Here is a 20,350-nt window from a genome sequence, read left to right on the forward strand (position 1 = left end):
TATTAGTGCAGGAAGGTCATCCAGTGGCCTTTGAAAGCAGAAAGTTGAATGATGCTGAACAAAGATACTCAACACATGAGAAAGAAATGGTTGCGGTTGTACACTGTTTGCAGGTTTGGAGAGTTTATCTCTTGGGTACTCGATTTGTGGTGAGAACTGATAATGTAGCTAATACATTTTTCAAGACACAGAAAAAGTTGAGTCCTAAACAAGCACGGTGGCAAGAATTCCTGGCAGAATACGATTTCATGTGGGAACATAAACCAGGAAAACACAACCAGGTTGCTGATGCGCTGAGTAGAAAAGAAGTGTTTGTTGCAGTATATTCAATTTCAAAATTGGAAACTGATTTCTATGATAGAATCAGGTTGTGTGCTGCAAATGATTCATTGTATGTTAAATGGATGGGTCAAGTGCAAGATGGCACAATGAGACGGTATTGGATCGAGGACGATCTGCTCTATTTTAAAGGGGGGAGGATCGTTGTACCAAATCAGGGTGGGTTGCGCAAAGACTTAATGAAAGAGGCGCATGACTCTGCTTGGGCTGGACATCCCGGTGTTGAAAGGATGTTAGCCTTACTGTCTCGTGTGTATTTTTGGCCGAAAATGGAAGATGATATAGAGGCGTACGTCAAGACTTGTCATGTTTGTCAAGTGGACAAGACTGAACGTAAGAAGGAAGCAGGTTTGCTGCAACCTTTGCCTATTCCTGAAAGGCCATGGCTATCGGTAAGCATGGATTTCATTTCTGGATTCCCTAAAGTAGATGGCAAAGCATCTATCATGGTGGTAGTTGACAGGTTTTCAAAATATTCTGTTTTTATTGCTGCTCCTGAGTTATGCTCATCTGAAGTTGCTGCTGAGTTATTCTATAAACATGTGGTTAAGTATTTTGGTGTTCCGGCTGACATTGTGAGTGATAGAGACACAAGGTTCACTGGTAGATTTTGGACAGCATTATTCAACATGATGGGAACTGAATTAAAGTTTTCTATTGCAAATCATCCACAAACAGATGGACAGATGGAAAGAATTAATCATTTGTTGGAAGAATACTTGAGGCACTATGTGACAGCAAGTCAACGGAATTGGGTAGCATTGTTGGACACTGCGCAGTTTTGTTATAATCTGCACAAGTCGTCTGCAACAGAAATGAGCCCTTTTGAAATCGTCTTAGGCAGACAGCCTATGACGCCACTGGATGTTGCCAAATCTAAGAATCAGGGAAAGTGTCCAGCAGCATACAGGGTTGCAAGGGACAGACTTGAAATGTTAACTGAGGCACAAGATAGCTTGCGCAAGGCTCAGCGGCGCATGAAGAAATATGCTGATCAACATCGTCGCTCAGTTGAGTTCAATGTGGGTGACAAGGTGTTGCTGAAACTTACCCCTCAAATCTGGAAGCAGATTGTAAGTAAGACCAGACATCGGGGTTTGATTCCTAAGTACGATGGTCCATTCGAAGTGGTGAAACGAGTGGGCGAAGTTGCTTACAGGTTGAAGCTGCCAGAAAGGTTGAAAATCCATCCCACATTCCATGTGAGTTTCTTAAAACCTTACTTTGCTGATGAAGACGATCCGGACAGAAACAGGTCAAAGAGGGCTCCTCCATCAGTACCTACACAATATGATGCTGAAATTGAGAAGATCCTTGATCACCGGGTTTTGGGCACAAGTAAGAAGAATACTAAGACTGAGTTCTTGGTTCACTGGAAAGGCAAGAGTGCAGCAGATGCTGTGTGGGAGAAAGCAAAAGACCTATGGCAGTTTGATGCTCAAATCGATGACTATCTCAAAACAGTCTCGATGAGGACATCGAGTTCAAGTGGTGCGGGTGGTCTGTTAGACCCGCAATCTACTTGATCTAACTACGTGCAGACATGCCAAGGACTTGGGCATTGGTCTTGGCATGGATGATGGCAAAACAGTGCAACACAAGTTCAAGGTGCTTGGGTGTTGGCAAGGCAGCTTGAACGCGCATGGCTTACGTGCGGGCTAAGGGCATTGGCAAGGCAGCATGTTGACTTGATGAGGCAAGGCTGTGAAGACTTGGCAATGTCAGGAACAAAGGCAGTTCACCCGAAATTGCTGAAATAAAACTAAGTGTGGAAGACAGCTAAAATATTCTAAGTGTTGGAAGCTGGCAGAATTATTCTAAGTGTTGGAATGAAGCCTGAAATATTCTAAGTGTTAGAATATTAGTATTTCGTGTAGATAAGAATGTAATTTGAATTAGATTCTATCTGTTGGAAATATAGCTGTTGGAAAGTTAGTTTTGAACCCTGTGATGACAAGTGTCGGACAAGTGTCACTTGTAACCGCCGCATGTAACTGCCATTGTGCAGAATTTTGATTTAAAGGTGGAAATTCGTCTAAGGCAAAAACAGAGTGTTTCTAGCCTTAGACTAATTCGTGAAGCCTTCCTTTGTATTACTTAAAGGTTAATAAAGGTTGGGACTGGTTCCTGTAAATTCTGTTGGTTGTTTGACGCTACTGTTTTAAGTATTTCTATACTTCGTCAATTTTCGTGGGTGTAAGTAGGCTGAAGTATTACAGACGCTGTAAGACTGCCTAGAGTGGTGTGCGAGAAAAATAAATCGACCTTCTTTCAGTTACTATTACACTTGATTATGTGTGATTGCAGCCATATAGAGTATAGCTTTCTGGAGGTTTGATATTATAGTGTCCACCCGTCACACATGCGGATAGGGCAGAACAGACTAGAATTGTGGAGAGACTTATAGAAAATTTTAGAAGCCCTCGGACATTTCAAGATGTTATAAAATTTCTTAGAATTTTCTAAAATGTCATAAAAAATATCTTGGAAGACTTTGAAATATCCTAAAATATGTAGAGAGTTTTAAAATAGGAATAAAGTGTAAATATTTTAGAAACTTGTAAAGTAATTATTATTTATATTTAGGCCCTTGAAGATAATATATATATAAGGTCTCTCATTTGAAATCATCAAGCAAGTTATAAAGCATTCTCCAACCAATGCAAAAGTCTTATTTCAAAAGCTCTCGTTTTTTCGAAGTCTTTCTAAGTCTTTCTTTGTTATCGTGAAATAAGTGTTTTTTTTTTCTTTCTAAGTTTTTCTTAGTATCGTGTTTTTTTGCATCGTAAAAATTTTGTGAGTAAGTTATCAAGTGTTGCACGTATGAGACTCTAAATCTTTGGCATATCATCATCAAAAGAAAAGAAACGTTTATTTTATACTTCTTCCTTTTGATCGACTTCGCCATCTTACCTTTCTTCCTTCCTTTCAACTTCATCCGTAAAGAAAAAAAAAGACTTTTCTTCCTTCCTTTCGACGACTTCATCTAGAATTCCTTCCTTTCGACGACTTCATCTGGAATTCCTTCCTTTCGACTTCTTCATCTGAAAAAAAAATGCATTTGTACCTATTCAAATTTAGTGTAATACTCGATGAGAATGTCATATGGCAATCAAGGCATTTGGTATGTGTGAGTCCTAAGTCTAAAGGTATAAAATATCAATAAAAATTTTAAAACTGTATATAAAATTTTATATTAACCAAAACGGCAAAATCGCTAGAACAATAGCGATTTCCTTCACCGAAAAACAAAATCGCTGCTATGATTTTGCAAAATGTGATTTCTTTTTTTAAAAAAATTTAAATCGCTACCTAGGCAGCGATTTTAATTTTTTTTAAAAAATAAAATTTTAGAAAATCGTTGCCTTCCATTTAAAAAGAAAATTTAAAGAAAATCACTGCCTTCTAAAAAAACTTTTAAAAAAAAATGAAAATCGCAGCGATTTTCTTCAAAAAAAAAATTAAATTTTTTTTTTGAAGAAGGTAATAAACTCACCAGTGAAGCTAATGATCGCTGATGAAAAAATATGAAGATTAACATGATATTGTGAAAATATAAATAAAAAAGGTTAAAAAGTTAGAATTTTATTTGAACTCAAACATCATTTAAATTTAAATTCAATATAATATTTTTTTTTAGAAAGAAAATATTTTTGTTATCTTACTTATTCTTAATTTTTTTTAGAAAAACAATGCATATTTTCTTATAAGCTATATATTTAAATTTCAAAAAAATATTTGAAAATCAATAAAATTTATTTTTCCTACGATTTTCCAAAAAAATAAAAAAATGAAAAAATGAAAATTACTCTCTTGGCAGCGATTTTCTTAATTTATTTTTTTTAAAAAAAAAGAGGAAAATGCAGCGTTTTTTTTCTAGGCAGCGATTTCTATTTTTAAAAAAATATTTTTTTAAAAAAAAATAATTTAAAATCGCTGTTGTTCTAGCGAGTTTGCCCACTTTGATTAGTATAAAATTTTATATACCATTTTAAAATTTTTATTAATATTTTATACCCTTTAGACTTCAAACTCCTCAATACGTTGTGAAACTTCTTATTATGCACTTGCATATTTACTAACGACAATGAAAAGTAGTGAGCTCGACATATAAATAGGAAAAATCTTTTTCCCAGAAACATTTTACTTATATTTTTTTGTCCTTTTGAACATTTTAACCATTTTTATATTTTATAGCATAGATGACAATAAATAATATTATATCAATCAGTGTTTCAAAAGGTGGGACGTGAGGCGAGACGTAAGTAGCGAGACACGGAGCGTGAGTCCCATGAATCTACAGGCGTAGTCTTATGTATATTCAATTTTATATTACTAATTAAATTTCTTTCAATGATTTTATAAAAAAAAAATTATGAAAAATCTATGATATATAGAAATTATATTATGATTTTTATTTGAGATAAGTATTGATAATCTATAATGAAGAAAAAAAAGTATTATAATTACTATTTGAGAAATATCACTACACCAATAATAATAAAACATGACTATACAAGTATAAATTATCTAATATCTTAACTTAATTCTAATAATAAAAGAATCATTATCTATATATCATACTATACAATTTATTCCCATCCAACCCCAAAAGAAAATAATCAATAAACTTATAAATATTATAGTATAAGTAACACTCTTCGTGAATAAAAATAAAATTACTTTTAAATGGTTAAATAAAATATGATAATTTTGAGACATATGACAAAATCATGAAGAGTCAATGATGTCATGTGTGTATATATATAGATAGAGAAATAGAGTTTATAATTGTACCAAGGAGTTGAGAACTTGGTTTTTCCTAAATATATCTGGTTTAAATGAAGTATAATCTGGAGTGTTGAGAGAGAGTTAATTTTACAAGTTTTTAAATTTCAATATTAATTATCATGATATAAGAATTCTGCTCATTTTAATTATTTATTTACTCGATATTAAATTTCAATATTATATTATTTGTACTCTCGATATTCGTCCTCAAACGTACAAGAGGATCACAAGCTTCTAAAATTAAATTAGGATCCACATTTATTTCTTGGTTCTTGCTATAAACATTGTTTTAACTTTTGGACAGCTGAAATCTAAGGAGTGCAAAATATCAAAACAATAGAGAATCTTAAATAGAAATTTGCGTATGGAATGTTGGTAGCGAACAATTCAATGGGTTCATCGAATCACTGAAAAATTAAATTATATATCACAGATGAAAAATTATATTATATATTATAAATGTTAATTTATTTTTTATAATTTTTTTATATATTTATTTCTTTATATTTTTGAATTCCTTTAGCAAAATTTTGACTCGATCATGAATTAAATCCAAACTACAAATTTACATGCGCTACCAAAATTAAACTATACTCTACCAATTGCATATCATGTGACAAGTCTTCATTAGTTTCATTCCTGAGACTCGAATGCATGATATACTCTCTCCATTAGAATTTTTGTGATAAAATTGCATTCAAATTTTTAATGTTTATGGTAAATTTAAAAGTAGAATTTTTAAGTTTTTGAAATAAATTTTATATATTTGCAGATTATATTAAAGAAGTACTATAAATCACATAACTAACGATTCAACATATTGTATATGTGAAAATCGTGATTTAAGAAAAATTGATTTGACTCTTAAAATTTAAACACTATTGGAGGGAGTAACATATTTAGGAGCTGCTTACTCCTTGCTGTTTTTCAACGAGAAAAAGTTCAAAACTATGTTTGATATACATTGGATTTATAGTATTATTTTTTCAAGTGAATATTTCCCATTCACAAAATTTAAGTTTTTTTTTTTTCAAGTTAATTACATGTTCAAACATAATTTTTATTAATTTTTAGCCATGTTATTTTTTTATTTTATTATTTTAATCTCAAATTACATAATTTTATGTCCAAAACTTACAAATTAATTTCGGAAGTCTTAGGTTCTGATTGGCCATAGATTTTGAAATTGAGATTTAAAATTTGAATATTTGAAGTTGTTTAAACACACATTTTACTTGGAAAAAATTGAACCTTTTTGAGTGAAGTGAAAATTCTCTAAAAAACTTGCCCGGGACAAACTTTTTGTAATTTGATGAAAATTTTTTGAAAACAGATTTCCAAAATTGATGATTAAATAAAAATTTTAAAAATAAAATATTAAAATCTGATTCAAAATCTATTGTCAAACAATAAATTATATATTGACTCACAAAAACTATGACATATTTAAAGTTACTACTCCATCCGTCCAGAATTGTTTGTCATGTACCGCTTATCGAAAGTCAATTCGACTAATTTTCAAAGGTAAATTAGATCATATTAATTTAATATTTTAAACAAAAAAATTAAATATTTTAAAACTATACGAAAAGTACTATAAATTATAATTTTTTGCATATTAATATGATGAAAGAATACATCCTAAAATGTTAGTCAAAATTTTTATAGTTTAACTCTAAACATAGAAACTATGACAAATAATACCGGACGGAGAGAGTATTATAAAAAAAACTCTTTCGTACCGAGGCCTGTTGTGGGATGAAAGAAAATGATAAAAGAGAAGAATAAGATTAGAAAATTATAGTAGTATATAAAGAAAGTAGGTCAAAAGTTTGATCACCCTATTTCTACATTTTCGTTAAGCACACTCCAAAAATGGGCTAATTGACCTCACAAGTTTAGAAAACTTCATAATATCACATAAATTAAAATAAAAAAATAATATATATTGAGCTTAATACTAATATGGGACTTGTATCATAGTATATAAAAAAAAGTTTTGTAGAAAGAACATAAAAAATGAAGGTAATATTTTATTTTTTTTGTTTGGCTCAATGAGATGTTAATTCAATCACGTCATCACAAAAGTTGTCTATGTGGGGCCCATCCAACTCTCACAAATAAACGTTTGTTTTAACGGATTCATCATTCCTCTGTTTTATTTCTATTTGATCATACGTTACAATTTTTGCATTCTATATTCTCATTGCACTTTGATTACATTTTGATACGTTATGATTTTATGTCTTATTTTTATTTAAATGTCACTTGTATAAAAATGTAGATATTTTATTATTTCATAAAATTAATGTATAATGAATGTAATTATTATTTTTTTAAATTTAATTTGAATTATGGGAAGAGAATTATAATGTGGAAAATTAAACCGTATCAATAATTTCTGAGTTTATATAGTCAATCAATTGTATTACTAAACCCCCCCCCCCCTATTTTTACCGTTGAGAGTTACTTCGAGGCATAAAGCGAAATTTTTATTAGAGGCCTAAAATCTAAATGAACTGTATCTGTATTTATTTATTTTTCTAAATTTCTAGATGTAAATTTTTTACTTAATATCTTTATATAAATGTTTTTGTTCAATACTTTTTTTATTGAGACAATTACCATATAAATTATTAACATAATTCTATAAGTAATAAGTTAATAAACTTTAAATATAAGAGTTAAAATTATAGAATTCGATTCAGAAAATTGATGATTTGGTATATCTACTTTAATATGAAAATTAATAAAGAAATATAAAAATTGTAATGTACTTTATTCAACACTTTTCGACTACTAATTCATATTTTTGAGAGTGTATCACTCTAACCAAAGATTTGAAAAAATAGAATGCAAAAGGAGTTAAAAAGAATAAATAATGTGAGAGTTAAAGGAAATGTAAGAATCCAAAATAATGTTTCCTTGATTTCTTCTATTTTAATGTGATTAAAATACGTAATTATTTATTTGTAAAAATTAGAGGTCCAAAAAAATGGGGGCCTAAGGCCAATGCCTTGAATTTTGAAATAGTTGTCTAACAATACTAGTCCAATTTAGAAAATTAAGAGAAATAATTTACTTTTTCTGTTTATTTTAGCTTGTTACATTCGATACACTATTTATGATCTAACATATTTTTTCAAAATATTAAATTTAATACAGTCAAAGAATAATACAATACTAATATTACTTCTACTATTATTATTTCTTAAGGTGTGTGCCAAATCAATAATGAACAATTATTGTTGGATAGAGAGAGTAAACTTTAAAATAAGTTGTACATAATATTGTGCGTTGTGGAGTGTATTACCAGGTATTAATATTAACAAAACTCAATCACTCCCTAAAAGACACTTTTACATCTTTTCCATCATATTGTAGAGAATACTTTTATAAATAAATATTTTAATACAATGTCTACTATTTTTAACACATCAAATCAAATAATGCATAAAATATAATTTATACATAACTAATATACATTATTAATATATTTTATCAAACATTATTTTTATAATTCTACCAAACAACTCCTAAGAGAACACAAAATAAGAGTACCATAATAAACTTACATAATTTTAAAAACGTAAAATTTAAAATGACAACAATTATATGTAAATAAAAATGGAGGGAGCTATAAATTTTTGTAGGGACCAAAGAAAAAAGGTGTGCCAAACGCCACCTAATTAGATAGTCCTATTTCTTCTTCACTTCAACACTTCTTCCTCAAAAAAGTAACTTTTCTTTTCCTCTTTTGTGTCCCTTCAAATCCCTACAGCAAATATATATATTTTCTACTCTTAGTTGATGGGTCTGCTGCAGAATCAGCGAAATCAAAGATTTGACTTCAACAATTTTGCTTGAAATATGAAAAATTGAATTCTTGAATTTCTCTTAGGGTTCTTGTAAGTTTCTTCAATGGCGATGAGAGGAGTTGATTTTAAATGGTAACTCTTCTTATCTTTATCTTTCTTGTTTTTTTCTTTATAGTTGAGTTATCAAGTTTTAATTTTTTGGAGTTCTTTTTTGTTGTAGGTATGATGGGTTCTTCCTGTCAATGCTGGCTACGAGTATGTATCCTTTTCAAATGATTCCCTCCTAGGAAGTTGATTTTTCATATTGGGATTACTATGAACTTGGATTTTATTTAAATTGTAGTTGGCCGTTGGGTTGTTTCTTTAACTGTTTGTGTATCAGAATCATTGTAGCTATCAACTGGAAAAGGTACCATCTTTGTATATACCCATTGCATATCTGGATCGTGGTGGGTATCAATAAATTTCTTTGAGTTGTTTTCCGTATTTGTTGTTGTTGTTGTATATCTCAATTTTTACCCGTTTCCTCAATCTAGGTTGACTATACAACAGTGTTTGTGTTTCGGCTGTTGATGTTTGTAGATAATGGACTTGCTGCTGGAATGGGATTGTAAGGCCTCATTTGTTTTTTTAAAAAAAAATCATTTTAATGTGTAAGAGAAGCAAATTCCTCTCATGTGTTCTTTCTAGATTTAATGTGCTACCTGCATTACCTACCTTGCATGAGATTCCCCGAGCTATTGCTTGATTGGGCGTATACTCCTCGAAATAATACTCCTATCGTGATTGTTCATGTTCGTAGCTCCACTCTGTTCTCTTGATTCCATATCATTTAAGTAAATGCCAGGAGAAATGTGCAGATTGGATGACTGAGTAACTTTTAGTGATATATTTCTTTTGGTGGTTTTTTGGATTTCTTTGTCTTATATAGATTGTGCACTTAGATGACTAGTCTGAAGTTTTAGGTGTTATTGCATTTTAGGGATTTTGGTTGGCAGCAGAGATATGGCCGGTTTTGTGGAAGAATAGCTGTTCTTTCAGTTCTTGCCTTGCTTCTTTACCCCTTTCTTTGGGCTTGGACCATCATTGGGACATTATGGTTCACTAGTGCAAGAAACTGCGTAAGTTTAGTAGTCCTTTGCTGCTTCCATTGTTCTGGTTTGAAAGCCTAAAATTGACATTATGCCCAAACTCTTTCAGCTTCCAGAAGAAGGCCAAAAGTGGGGCTTCCTAATATGGTTGCTGTTCAGCTACTGTGGACTCATGTGCATAGCTTGCATATCGACAGGGAAGGTTATTTTCTAAACCTTTCCGAAAATTCAACTACTTACCGCCTTAGTTCAATTCGGACAGTTCCATTTCCCAGTTATCCTGTCCCCCTCTTGAAAAAGTGAAAAAGGAGAGCGTTAAAGCAACAAATTCCGAAAAGAAGAACTAAAAGCAGGATACAACCTGTAACGGACAGAAAATAGAATGTCGGTCTCCTGATTCTTTTCTTGCCCGGTGTGATGTTATGTTCTGTTTTGGAGGGTGGGAGATTATCCCAAATACCAATGTTGTATTGGCGTTACCTTGTCTTGTTAGTATGTAAATGGATTTTAAGTAATCCGATAAATGAAAATCGACAGCTATACAATTTTATTGACGTCAATATTACAACTTTCCTTAAGTTTCAATTTCTTATTGCAGTGGTTAGCTAGAAGGCAAGCCCATTTATTACGCGCTCAACAAGGAATTCCTATTTCAGAATTTGGGGTAAGCATTAGAACGCACAATATACTTGATTAATGTATTTGGCTTTCACATATGACATGTTAAGAATTAAGTTGTTCCTGTTATACATATTTTGTTTTCTTTTATTGTACAAAAACATTAAATTGATGATATTCTTTGCTATCTCTCCATGATAAGGTAGTTATGCTTTCAAACTGCTGGTCAGAAATGTGCTCTTTGTAGGTTTCTATTGATCAAGTAAAGTGAAACTTCATTAAGAATAGAAAATTTCCGTATAAAAGAAGTATATTAAAAGGTCTAGATCATACAAGTTTTCTGTGAAGGAGACCTAATCTTTTTTATATACGTAGGAATGATATGGGTGCATCTAAAGGAAATTAGAAGAAGAGGCTCCTCCTCATATGTACAAATAAAGCTATTATTCCTACATACGACTCACATTAGTGCTAATGGAGTAACATCCAGCGTATGACTTCATCTTTTCTATCTTTTACTGTCCCAGCCTAATAGTACATTCTTCATTGTTCCCTGCATGGCCCAATGTAGTATGAGCCATCTCAAAACCCTCCCACACCACAGATATGATGCAACTGCCTCCTGGTTGCTCTTTCTAGGTTTAGATAAGGAACAGGAATGTGCACTGAAATTGATTGATATGAAAAACCATATCTTGTAAATGCAAATAAAAGAAATACATCATACTTTATCAAAAAAAAAAAAAAGAAATATATCATAACTGGAAAAAGCCCTATAGAAATGGACTCATAAATGCGTACTGATGTGTGTGGTTTATGGCGTGTAATACACACACACTCACACTCATATAATGTCCACTTATACTTGGCAGTGGTCAAGGTCATCCAAGTCACCTGTATCCTGACTAATAGCCTTCACTTGTTGAGTTTTGTTGGCGCTTGGGGTATTCATTGTCCGGTTTGGGTCTTTTTTGGGGTAAACTAAAATTAAATCAATTTAGTCAGTTTTTAATTATTAAAATCAAACCAAACCAAACCAAACCAAATATAATTCATATCCATTTGTTTGGTTCTTGTCAGTTTGATTCGGTTTTTAATAAACATAATGATATTTCTCTTTTTTATTTTTTCCCCTACAATTAGAAAATAATTTTTCATTCTCTTCCAATTTATAATCCATAAATAACCTTTTGTTGTGGTGGCTATAATTTTCCTTGATTATGGAGAAAATGTCTTAAGATCTATAAATTTTAATCAAGTGAATAAAATTATTAAGAAGTACAAGAAATATATATAGGTAAATCTAGTAGTTGTTTCTTAAAATAAATGAGTTTGGATTGATGATTTTCTTTTAATAAATGAGCTTAAGGTGTACAATTCATTAGCCTATCAGGGATAAATAGAACGTTCATGAAAAAGTATATGAAGTACTAAAAATTAATTAGTCTGATTTAAAATTTTGGATTCCATCCTCAGTGCTGATGATTTCTATACAAAACCTGTTACCTTTGTCAAAAAATAAATAAATATATAATTATAAAATTTGTATATGTATTTTATCAGTTTGGTTATTTATTTTGTTTGTATTCAATAAAACCAAATTAAGAGCCTGTTTGGTTCAGCTTAAAAGCTGGTCAAACTGACTTAAAAGCTGGTTTTTGACTTATGTAGTTGTTTGGCAATACTCAAAATAACTTATTTTAAGTTAAAAAAAACTTATTTTAAGCCAAAAGTTAAAACCTGAGGTAGGGGTGCTTTTTTTTTTTTAGCTTATAAGCTGTTTTAAGTTGACCACATTTTTATCTTTTTGCCCTTAATATTTTTATACAATCTCCAAATTACCCACATAACCCTAACATCTCTTTCTTCAATTTTTCCCTTTTCACGTTCGGCATACTGGCATAGCAACTTCAGCACTTTTATCCAAACGCATAACTGCTTATTTTAAAAATAAGTTTCAGCACTTTCAAAAGTACTTTTTTAAAGCTGCTTTTATTAAGCCCATCCAAACGGGCCCTAAATCATTTATTATCATTTTTTTAAAACATAAATACAATCCAAACCAAAACCAAATAAAAATCTGTTTGGTTCGATTTTTGGTTTGGATCAGTATTTAACCAAACCGCAAACACCCTATTGGGGCCCCTCTTCTGGGTAAAGACTGGGTATTGGAGTTTCCTAAATTTCCACTCAGCACCCCCTTAAAGGATGGAAAAGAAAAAGAAAATGTAATGGTATGTTTTGTTTTTATGTCATGTAGAGTATTAAGGAACGGGAATCAATTTCTTTAGTCTTTATGGTTGTTGACTTGTTGTATTCTTCAAAGCAAGAAGAGCGGTTGTGTGGATATGTGTTTTGGGAGTTGCTATGGTGGTTTGAGTAAGAAGCTTTGAAGAATCACTAGGTGATTTCTTCACCGGATGTCCAAGTCTTAGTGGGACAAAGTTACTTGATTCTTGTGTTGGTGGAAGATATCAGTATATCATGGAATTAGTCGAGGTGCACGCAAGAGGACCTTGACATCACAGTTAAAAGAAATAAATGAATTTGTAAGTATAGTTATAGTGTGTTAAATGTAAGACTGTTAGTGTTTTTGTGCCATAGATGTTGCTATCGATTTCAAGCAATGCATCAATCAACTTTGCTTCAATTTCAAGCTAGTTGGAGTCGCGATATGTATCATCAATGTCAAACACACTAATTTTGTTTTAGTGTCTTTTAGGAATTAAAGAGTTGTGTAAACAGTTACTCTCTGGGTGATCTCTGTCGATAATTTGGTTCGACTAATCTGTTCTGTGTCCTCAGAAATGAATATTGTTTATAAATGAATAATCACGATGGTTATTGTGTTTTTTCTTGGGCCACTAGTGTGAAAATACACAACGACTTCTAGTTTTTAGAGTCCTGGGCATCATGGTATGTTGTAATTATGGTTTTCATGGTAAGCTATTTTGATTTACTCCTCAAGCTTACAATTTTCCTTATTACAGGTGTTAGTTGACATGATCAGAGTGCCAGATTGGGCATTTGAAGCTGCTGGCCAGGAGATGAGAGGGATGGGCCAAGATGCTACTTCATACCATCCAGGACTTTATTTGAGCCAAGCTCAGGTAATGCAGCTCAAGGCACTCCTCAATATGAATCCTTTGCTACACCTGATCTATTAAAGATTCTTAATGGGTGAATTCCTTTTGGCACGTAGAGAGAAGCAGTGGAGGCACTCATTCAAGAACTTCCTATGTTCAGGATGAAGGCTGTTCCTACGGACTGCAGTGAGTGCCCTATCTGTTTGGAAGAGTTTGATGTCGGAAATGAGGTATTTTTGTTCTTTTGTTAACTTTACTTCTCCTTATTATTGTAGAAAATTTACGACTTCCCTTTTTTTGCACGATGCTGTCAAATGTTTACTCATTCTTAGATAATAAATACATTTTGTATGCCATTCTCAATTTTACTTAAATAATGCTTCTATACACTGCTTCCACCAAAATAAATTGTGAACATCAAGCAACAATTCAATGTTTCTTTTATGGCCGGTTTTCTATATGCAAGTCAGATTAATTTTTTAATGTTCTTGTAGGGTAATAGTATTGGATTACTGGGGCAATAATAGTCTAAAGATGCATGCTTAACTAGTGGAAATATTTACTCTCATGCAATGATCCCCAGCACGCCCAATTCGAGAGAAATTAAGAGTTTAAATTCTTAGAAAGATGGTTAAAAGAAATTAGAACTTGTCCTGGTGTCATTTTACGGTTTAGTTCCTATTTATACTCTTTCAGGTTTCTGCAGCTTAGTGAAGAGGATAATTTTAAAACTTGGCATCCCTTGAAGATACTTAATATTAAAGATGGTTCAGGAGATCAAAGTCATGCTAATTCCAATTAAGCGGCACTACGACATTATTATGCCTGTTTTGTAATTTGTATCTATATTTTTCCTCTTTTTCTTGTGTTGTTGGAGAAGGTTGGTTTGCTAGAAGCCAACATCACGACTATCGCACTAGTTTTGTTGGTGTTGCACTTATTTAGGCTCTGCTGCTGTTTTTCTTATTAGAAAACCTTTATGCAGGTCCGTGGTCTCCCTTGTGCTCACAACTTTCATGTTGCGTGCATTGATGAATGGCTTCGCCTAAACGTGAAATGCCCTAGATGCCGTTGTTCTGTTTTTCCAAATCTTGATCTCAGTGCTTTGTCAAATATCCGTGCTGATCTAGAAAGATCATCAACCAACATTGTGACAGCAGCCCGGTATGTGAGATCCCAACCTTCTAGCCAGAGCTATCTGCTGAGGTTGCAAGGTTTTCTCCGTCCTGTGCGCACAGAGAATGCTGGTCCAAGCAGTGAGGAAAATGCAGCTGCTCAATCAAGATTTGAGAACGGAGCCCCAACATCAGCACCTGACAGCGATGGAAATGTAGAGCATGTTGAAGTCGTGGTGGAGCATTCTCCAAGACAGCTGTAACTATTTGTTCAAATGTTCTAACTTTGCAGGCACTGATAATTTTTGTCAACCTCTAGCCAATGTTGAGTGTTGTAGTGGCTTCTAACAGTAATTAGATTGCTAAACATTAGTGTATGAGCCGATGGAAGGAAACAACTACAGCAATATCTGTTTTTGGCCTGCTTGTTTTGATGTAAATGATGCATTGCGGTGTCCTTAATTCACTTAAATAGAATTCTGTCTGGCCAATTCACTCCAGGCCCAACTCATGAGATTATACTGCGTATGTTGTTGTGATCCAACAGAATCTGTGTATACAGAAAATCGAATAATAGAAGTTCCAATAACTGTACATTAGGATATCATTTTGACATTTGATATTATTACATGGTAGACATGAATTGAGGAGTCAAATTACTATAAATTAAGATTAATAAATGAGTTTTATATGTATAGCTAAAGTGGAAAATGACACAGCAATAACCTTTCTGTAGGCAGGATGGCACATCTTTTAATTTGGTCGTTGGCTATATTGTGTTCAAAGTTAATAAAGGAACTACTAATTTTTTTAAAATTTAAGTGCATTCTCTTTTTGTATGTCCACTTCTCAGAAAAAGGGAAGCTTTTGGAGTTCCTTTTTGTAATTAAATTTGAAAGCAAAATGGGCAAACTCAAGAGTATTATTTTTTTCCTATATAAGCGACAAATAACTTTACTATATAAAAATATCATTTAAGAAATTTGGTAAGCAACAAAATATTCTAGAATTTGTTGAATTTTGCATTGATATATACCTCGGAAAAAAATAAGTTCAATAATTGACATTTCATACGATCGTGTCCTCTCAATCTCCTTCAACATACCTCATCTTTACCACATTTCGTAGCCCCCACCCGTCCCAAACCCCGCCTCATCACAATTTATAGTATTTGTCTAGATTATATACAAACAGATTTTAAACTTGCATACCAAATACAAATTATTGGTATACACGTACTTAGACATGTCTCATTTAAATTTTCAAAAGTACATGTGTTCCTTATTATATTGAGAAAAAGCTCTTTTAATCAATCGATGAAGAAAGGGACTAGTAAATATACGTTTGAAAGTGAATTAAAGCAAGTGGAGGATAATGAACACAACTTTTTTGCCTTTTTACTTTTTTTCTTTCTTTTTTGGCCCCTCAAAAAAGATTAGAGGTTTGGAAGAATTGATTGATAAATATAAAGTAAAAGTCTCTCACTTTTATGCTTAATGAGGCAAAATATCCCTACTCACCGGTCACCACTATCCTCCATATCTTTTACTCTAGTAAAAAAAAGGTTGAAACTTTGTTTCTTAATCAAGTGGTTTTCTTTGTGTAATACACCATTACCACACGTGTTCGTTAAATCAATATTGTCAAATTATAAAACTAATTATATTTTAGTTAAATGATTGGATAGACATTATTTGGTTAATTCTTTTAAAACTTTGAATACTCAAAAGGGAAAAGTTAATTAGAGGTGCAATTAAACGACGTTGTGATTTAGCATGCACAAGCGAATAAATATTCTATCTTTTAGTAATTTTAAATACTAAAATATTCAATAATACTGCAAATTTTCTTTGAAAAATATACTATAAAAATAATAGAATGCTAAAATATTCTATCTTTTAGTAATTTTAAATACGTTATATGAAAAAATAAAATTAAAATTTGTAAAAAGAAAAAGAGAGTGCGTCAATAAATGTGTTGCATTAAAAAACTTATTTCAGAAATTTCGATTCAAGTCCCCCGAAAAAGATAAAAAAGAGAGAGTGAGAGAGCGCGTGCCTAGTTTCTATTTTGTAAAACAACAGATAGAAGTAAACTGTATTTTAAAAAAAGGAAGCAAACAGCTAAAAGCATTTCCATTATTTTCCTACTTTAGTTTTCTGTCAATACAAGTTTTGCCGGGGAAACTGAAAAAAAATGGAGAAATCAAATTCTAATTCAAGTTCAACTTCCAACTCCAATCACCACCGGAATTTTCAGAAGCATAATAGCCAATCAATGTCCGACACCGACTCACAGGTGAGTCAAATGGACTCCTTCCACTCACCACTCCATTTCGAATCGCAGTTGCATTTCGATGACCGGGAAACGAAATCGCTCTCTTCAAAAGCCTTGGTTTCTGTAGACAAGTACTACTCTCCAGTTCGATCCCCACATAAACTTTCCTGTGAGAATTTAAGTTTACCTCCGACACCTACTCCGCCGTCGGAAGCCGGAAACAAGGATCGGAAATCTCAGGGAGTTTATTTTAGTAGGCCGGGTAGGGAGGATGTAACTAACGGAGTGACCAAAGTGGGACCGGTTCGTGGTGGTGACGTGGAAGGTGGAGAAATGGAAGGGGAGAGACCTCCGAGGACAGTGCGTTCGAAGAGGGAATTGACACTGACCAGAGCGGCGTTAGGGTTTAGGGTTTGTGAGTTTGTGTTGTGCTTGATTTCGTTCTCGGTTATGGCAGCTGATAAAACTGCAGGTTGGAGTGGTGACTCTTTTGATCGATACAAAGAGTACAGGTTCGATTTTATTCATAATCTGCATACTGATGATCTCCAGCGTATCTGGCTGAAATGAATTCAAATATCAATTGCAGTTTCTGAAATTCTTTTATATTATGTCACAGGTATTGTGTTGCTGTGAATGCTATTGGATTTGCATATTCTGTATTTCAAGTGTTTGATCTGATTTACAATTTAGCAAGTCGGAAACACTTCCTCTCTCACTACACGCGATATCATTTTGATTTCTTAATGGATCAGGCAAGTAATACCTTTTGAACTTGTTTACTTGGGTAACACATATATCTAGTTTTATTGTATTTGTTTTTAGTTCTTGAGTTGGATGTTACTGTGCTGCTAGACAAGCTCTATAAAAGGTCTTAAACTGAGTGTTTGGAGAAGTATGACATTCCATGACCCTTTCGAATAGTCCAAGCTTATAGGAGCATCTAAGGGTATTATAGATTGTCCGCCAAAGTTTTATCTCTGTGGTTTGTATGGATCAAAAACTTCTGATATTAGGAGCTAGCGGATAAGATTCAGCTCTTACTTTTGAACAAAAATGTCAATGCCTCATTTACACTTTACACTACTTCGATCAGTACTTGAAACCAAGACCATGTGCAGTTGCACTATATGAGATAGGATGGCAGAGGTGAACCCGTTAATATCTCCTTTTAGTATGACTGGCATACTATGAATTTAAATTGATTGTAGCGCTGATCCCTGATACGAAACACAGGACATTCAAACTTCCTTATTTGTCGTGGGGCTGATGATCTATGCTTCACTGTCCTATGTTTTCCCTGGTCAGTTCAAATTATCATAAGAGCTCTGATGTATCATAAGTATCATACTATCTTGATATGAGTTGAGTATTATATATCAATCCATAATCTTTATACCACAAATAATTTCCTTTAGATCAACATCTTAATGATTCAGCTTTTCATTTTGAAGTTCGATTTCACACTGGTGTTGACGAATATAGGTCTGCCTTCCGTCTTCAGAGGACTCTTTTGACAATTTTATCTTTTTGGTCAATTTTTATTAACCAACAAACTATATAAGTACTTATAAATCAATGACTCTTAGTCATTATGCTTAGGGGCACAAGTTTCCAGTATTTAAACTTTGAATTGTACTTTTAGCAAATTATTCTACTTAGTAGACTGTGATAACTGGAAGCAAAAGATGTAATAGTTTTCTTATTTTGCTTCCTTAAAATTGATGACCCTCTTAATAATTGCTTACTCAGTTCATAGTGGTGATTGGAAAACTGCTTTTAACCAGGTCCACAACTCTGCTTTGCACTATTCCTGTTGTTTTTATGTATAATTTGCTCTTGATTTTGTTTTGCTTTTGCTTTTGCTTATACCTGCGCAGATATTGGCTTATCTGATTATGTCAGCATCTTCTTCAGCTGCAACGAGGGCATATGACTGGATATCAAATTGGGGAAAGGATGAGTTTACAGAGATGGCATCTGCATCTATTGGTGTGTCCTTCCTGGCTTTTATAGCGTTTGCATTTAGCTCTCTCATTTCTGGTTACAACTTCTGCAACAGAAACGCCTCATGATGTAGCAATGAGTTTGTATCCATTTTTTCGTTGAGTATATTTGAGAATCGCCACATAAAATCATATTTCTAGCTTGGGCAGCTGTACAGAAGTAGTGAATAGATTCAACTATATAACTTTTCCTTCCTACTACAAGTAAATAATATGTGCAAATGTAGTCTCTCGGAGTATGCATAATATGCAAGGCAAAACAGAAATGAACACAGAACCTAATAGCGATTAGCTATTAGGTCTTCTTATATTATTATTCTTACACCTGTGAGAGAATTACAAGGCGATGAATTGAATCCTTATTTCGTATAAGGGGGTGGGTTACGTTGGGAATTACTAAAACTAGATTCACGGTTAATATCAGTATTTATTTGGCAGAGAATGAGAAGCCGGCCATATCTTTGTATTTTATTCTTCAAGGTTGTGAAAGGAACAAATGGATATATATTTCCTCGAACATATAATTTCTTTTTTTTTGGTTTCCATCCGACTTTCAAAGCAATCCAACTATTTTAAATTCAGATAGTATAGGCTCCATTTGTGGAACCGAGCAAGTAAAAAAAGAATAGTCATGACTTCTAAAATACCGGGACTGCACGCGAAGGTGGAGGTCCAGTGCACATCCTTCGTCAGAAAATTATATGGTGGACAAATATTAAATGTTAGTTAATATGAATATATATTTAATTATACACACTCTTAACACATTTGAGAAAAAAATTTGCACACCCTTCATCAAATTTCTAGCTCTTCTGCCAATAATACGAATTAACTAATTGATTGTCATACTTTAATTAAACACTACTTATATTCTATTGCATTCAAAGAATAAGATTATTCTTTTGGTGTGGGTCCAAAATATTGGTCCATGAAACTTACTGCGAAGCCATATTAATAGGTTTCACTATGAATACCAGATAATAGACATCAAATATGAAAAAAAAAACATATAGGCGATAAACTTTGGGTTCATCTCGTTTAATGTTGGATTTTATAGGTGTAGAGAATAATAGAAGAAAAGTATAATTAGGAATCTTTCTGCTAGCTCAAGATCGTTAACTAAGATTAAAAAATTTAACTAAAGAAGAGGAAGCTAGAAAGGAGAGGGAATATTTTGAATAAGAAAACTTAGAAGAAGACTACTTGATT

General features: G+C 32.6%; 2 protein-coding genes across 7 annotated transcripts; both read left to right on the plus strand.

Annotated features, from left to right (window-relative positions):
• Positions 1-8,814: 8,814 nt before the first annotated feature.
• Positions 8,815-15,377, plus strand: LOC107012192 (E3 ubiquitin-protein ligase SIS3-like). Of its 6 annotated transcripts, XM_015211960.2 has the most exons (10): positions 8,815-9,080; positions 9,169-9,207; positions 9,331-9,397; positions 9,485-9,558; positions 9,931-10,069; positions 10,149-10,241; positions 10,638-10,703; positions 13,648-13,767; positions 13,860-13,973; positions 14,729-15,377. In XM_015211960.2, the coding sequence occupies exons 1-10, from the start codon at positions 9,052-9,054 to the stop codon at positions 15,119-15,121; spliced, it is 1,134 nt and encodes a 377-aa protein (XP_015067446.1). In that variant the 5' UTR covers positions 8,815-9,051; the 3' UTR covers positions 15,122-15,377. The 6 variants fall into 6 exon arrangements, with proteins under 6 accessions (XP_015067446.1, XP_015067447.1, XP_027771678.1 ...); XM_015211961.2 differs by lacking the exon at positions 8,815-9,080 and having other exon boundaries at positions 9,485-9,601; XM_027915877.1 differs by lacking the exon at positions 8,815-9,080 and having other exon boundaries at positions 9,185-9,203; positions 9,485-9,601.
• A 1,512-nt stretch (positions 15,378-16,889) lies between these two features.
• On the plus strand, positions 16,890-19,456 carry LOC107012442 (CASP-like protein 4A3). Its single transcript, XM_015212291.2, has 3 exons — positions 16,890-17,647; positions 17,755-17,890; positions 19,016-19,456. The coding sequence occupies exons 1-3, from the start codon at positions 17,055-17,057 to the stop codon at positions 19,208-19,210; spliced, it is 924 nt and encodes a 307-aa protein (XP_015067777.1). The 5' UTR covers positions 16,890-17,054; the 3' UTR covers positions 19,211-19,456.
• Positions 19,457-20,350: the final 894 nt, after the last annotated feature.

Source organism: Solanum pennellii, chromosome 3, assembly GCF_001406875.1.
Source record: "Solanum pennellii chromosome 3, SPENNV200".
Classification (NCBI taxonomy): domain Eukaryota; kingdom Viridiplantae; phylum Streptophyta; class Magnoliopsida; order Solanales; family Solanaceae; genus Solanum; species Solanum pennellii.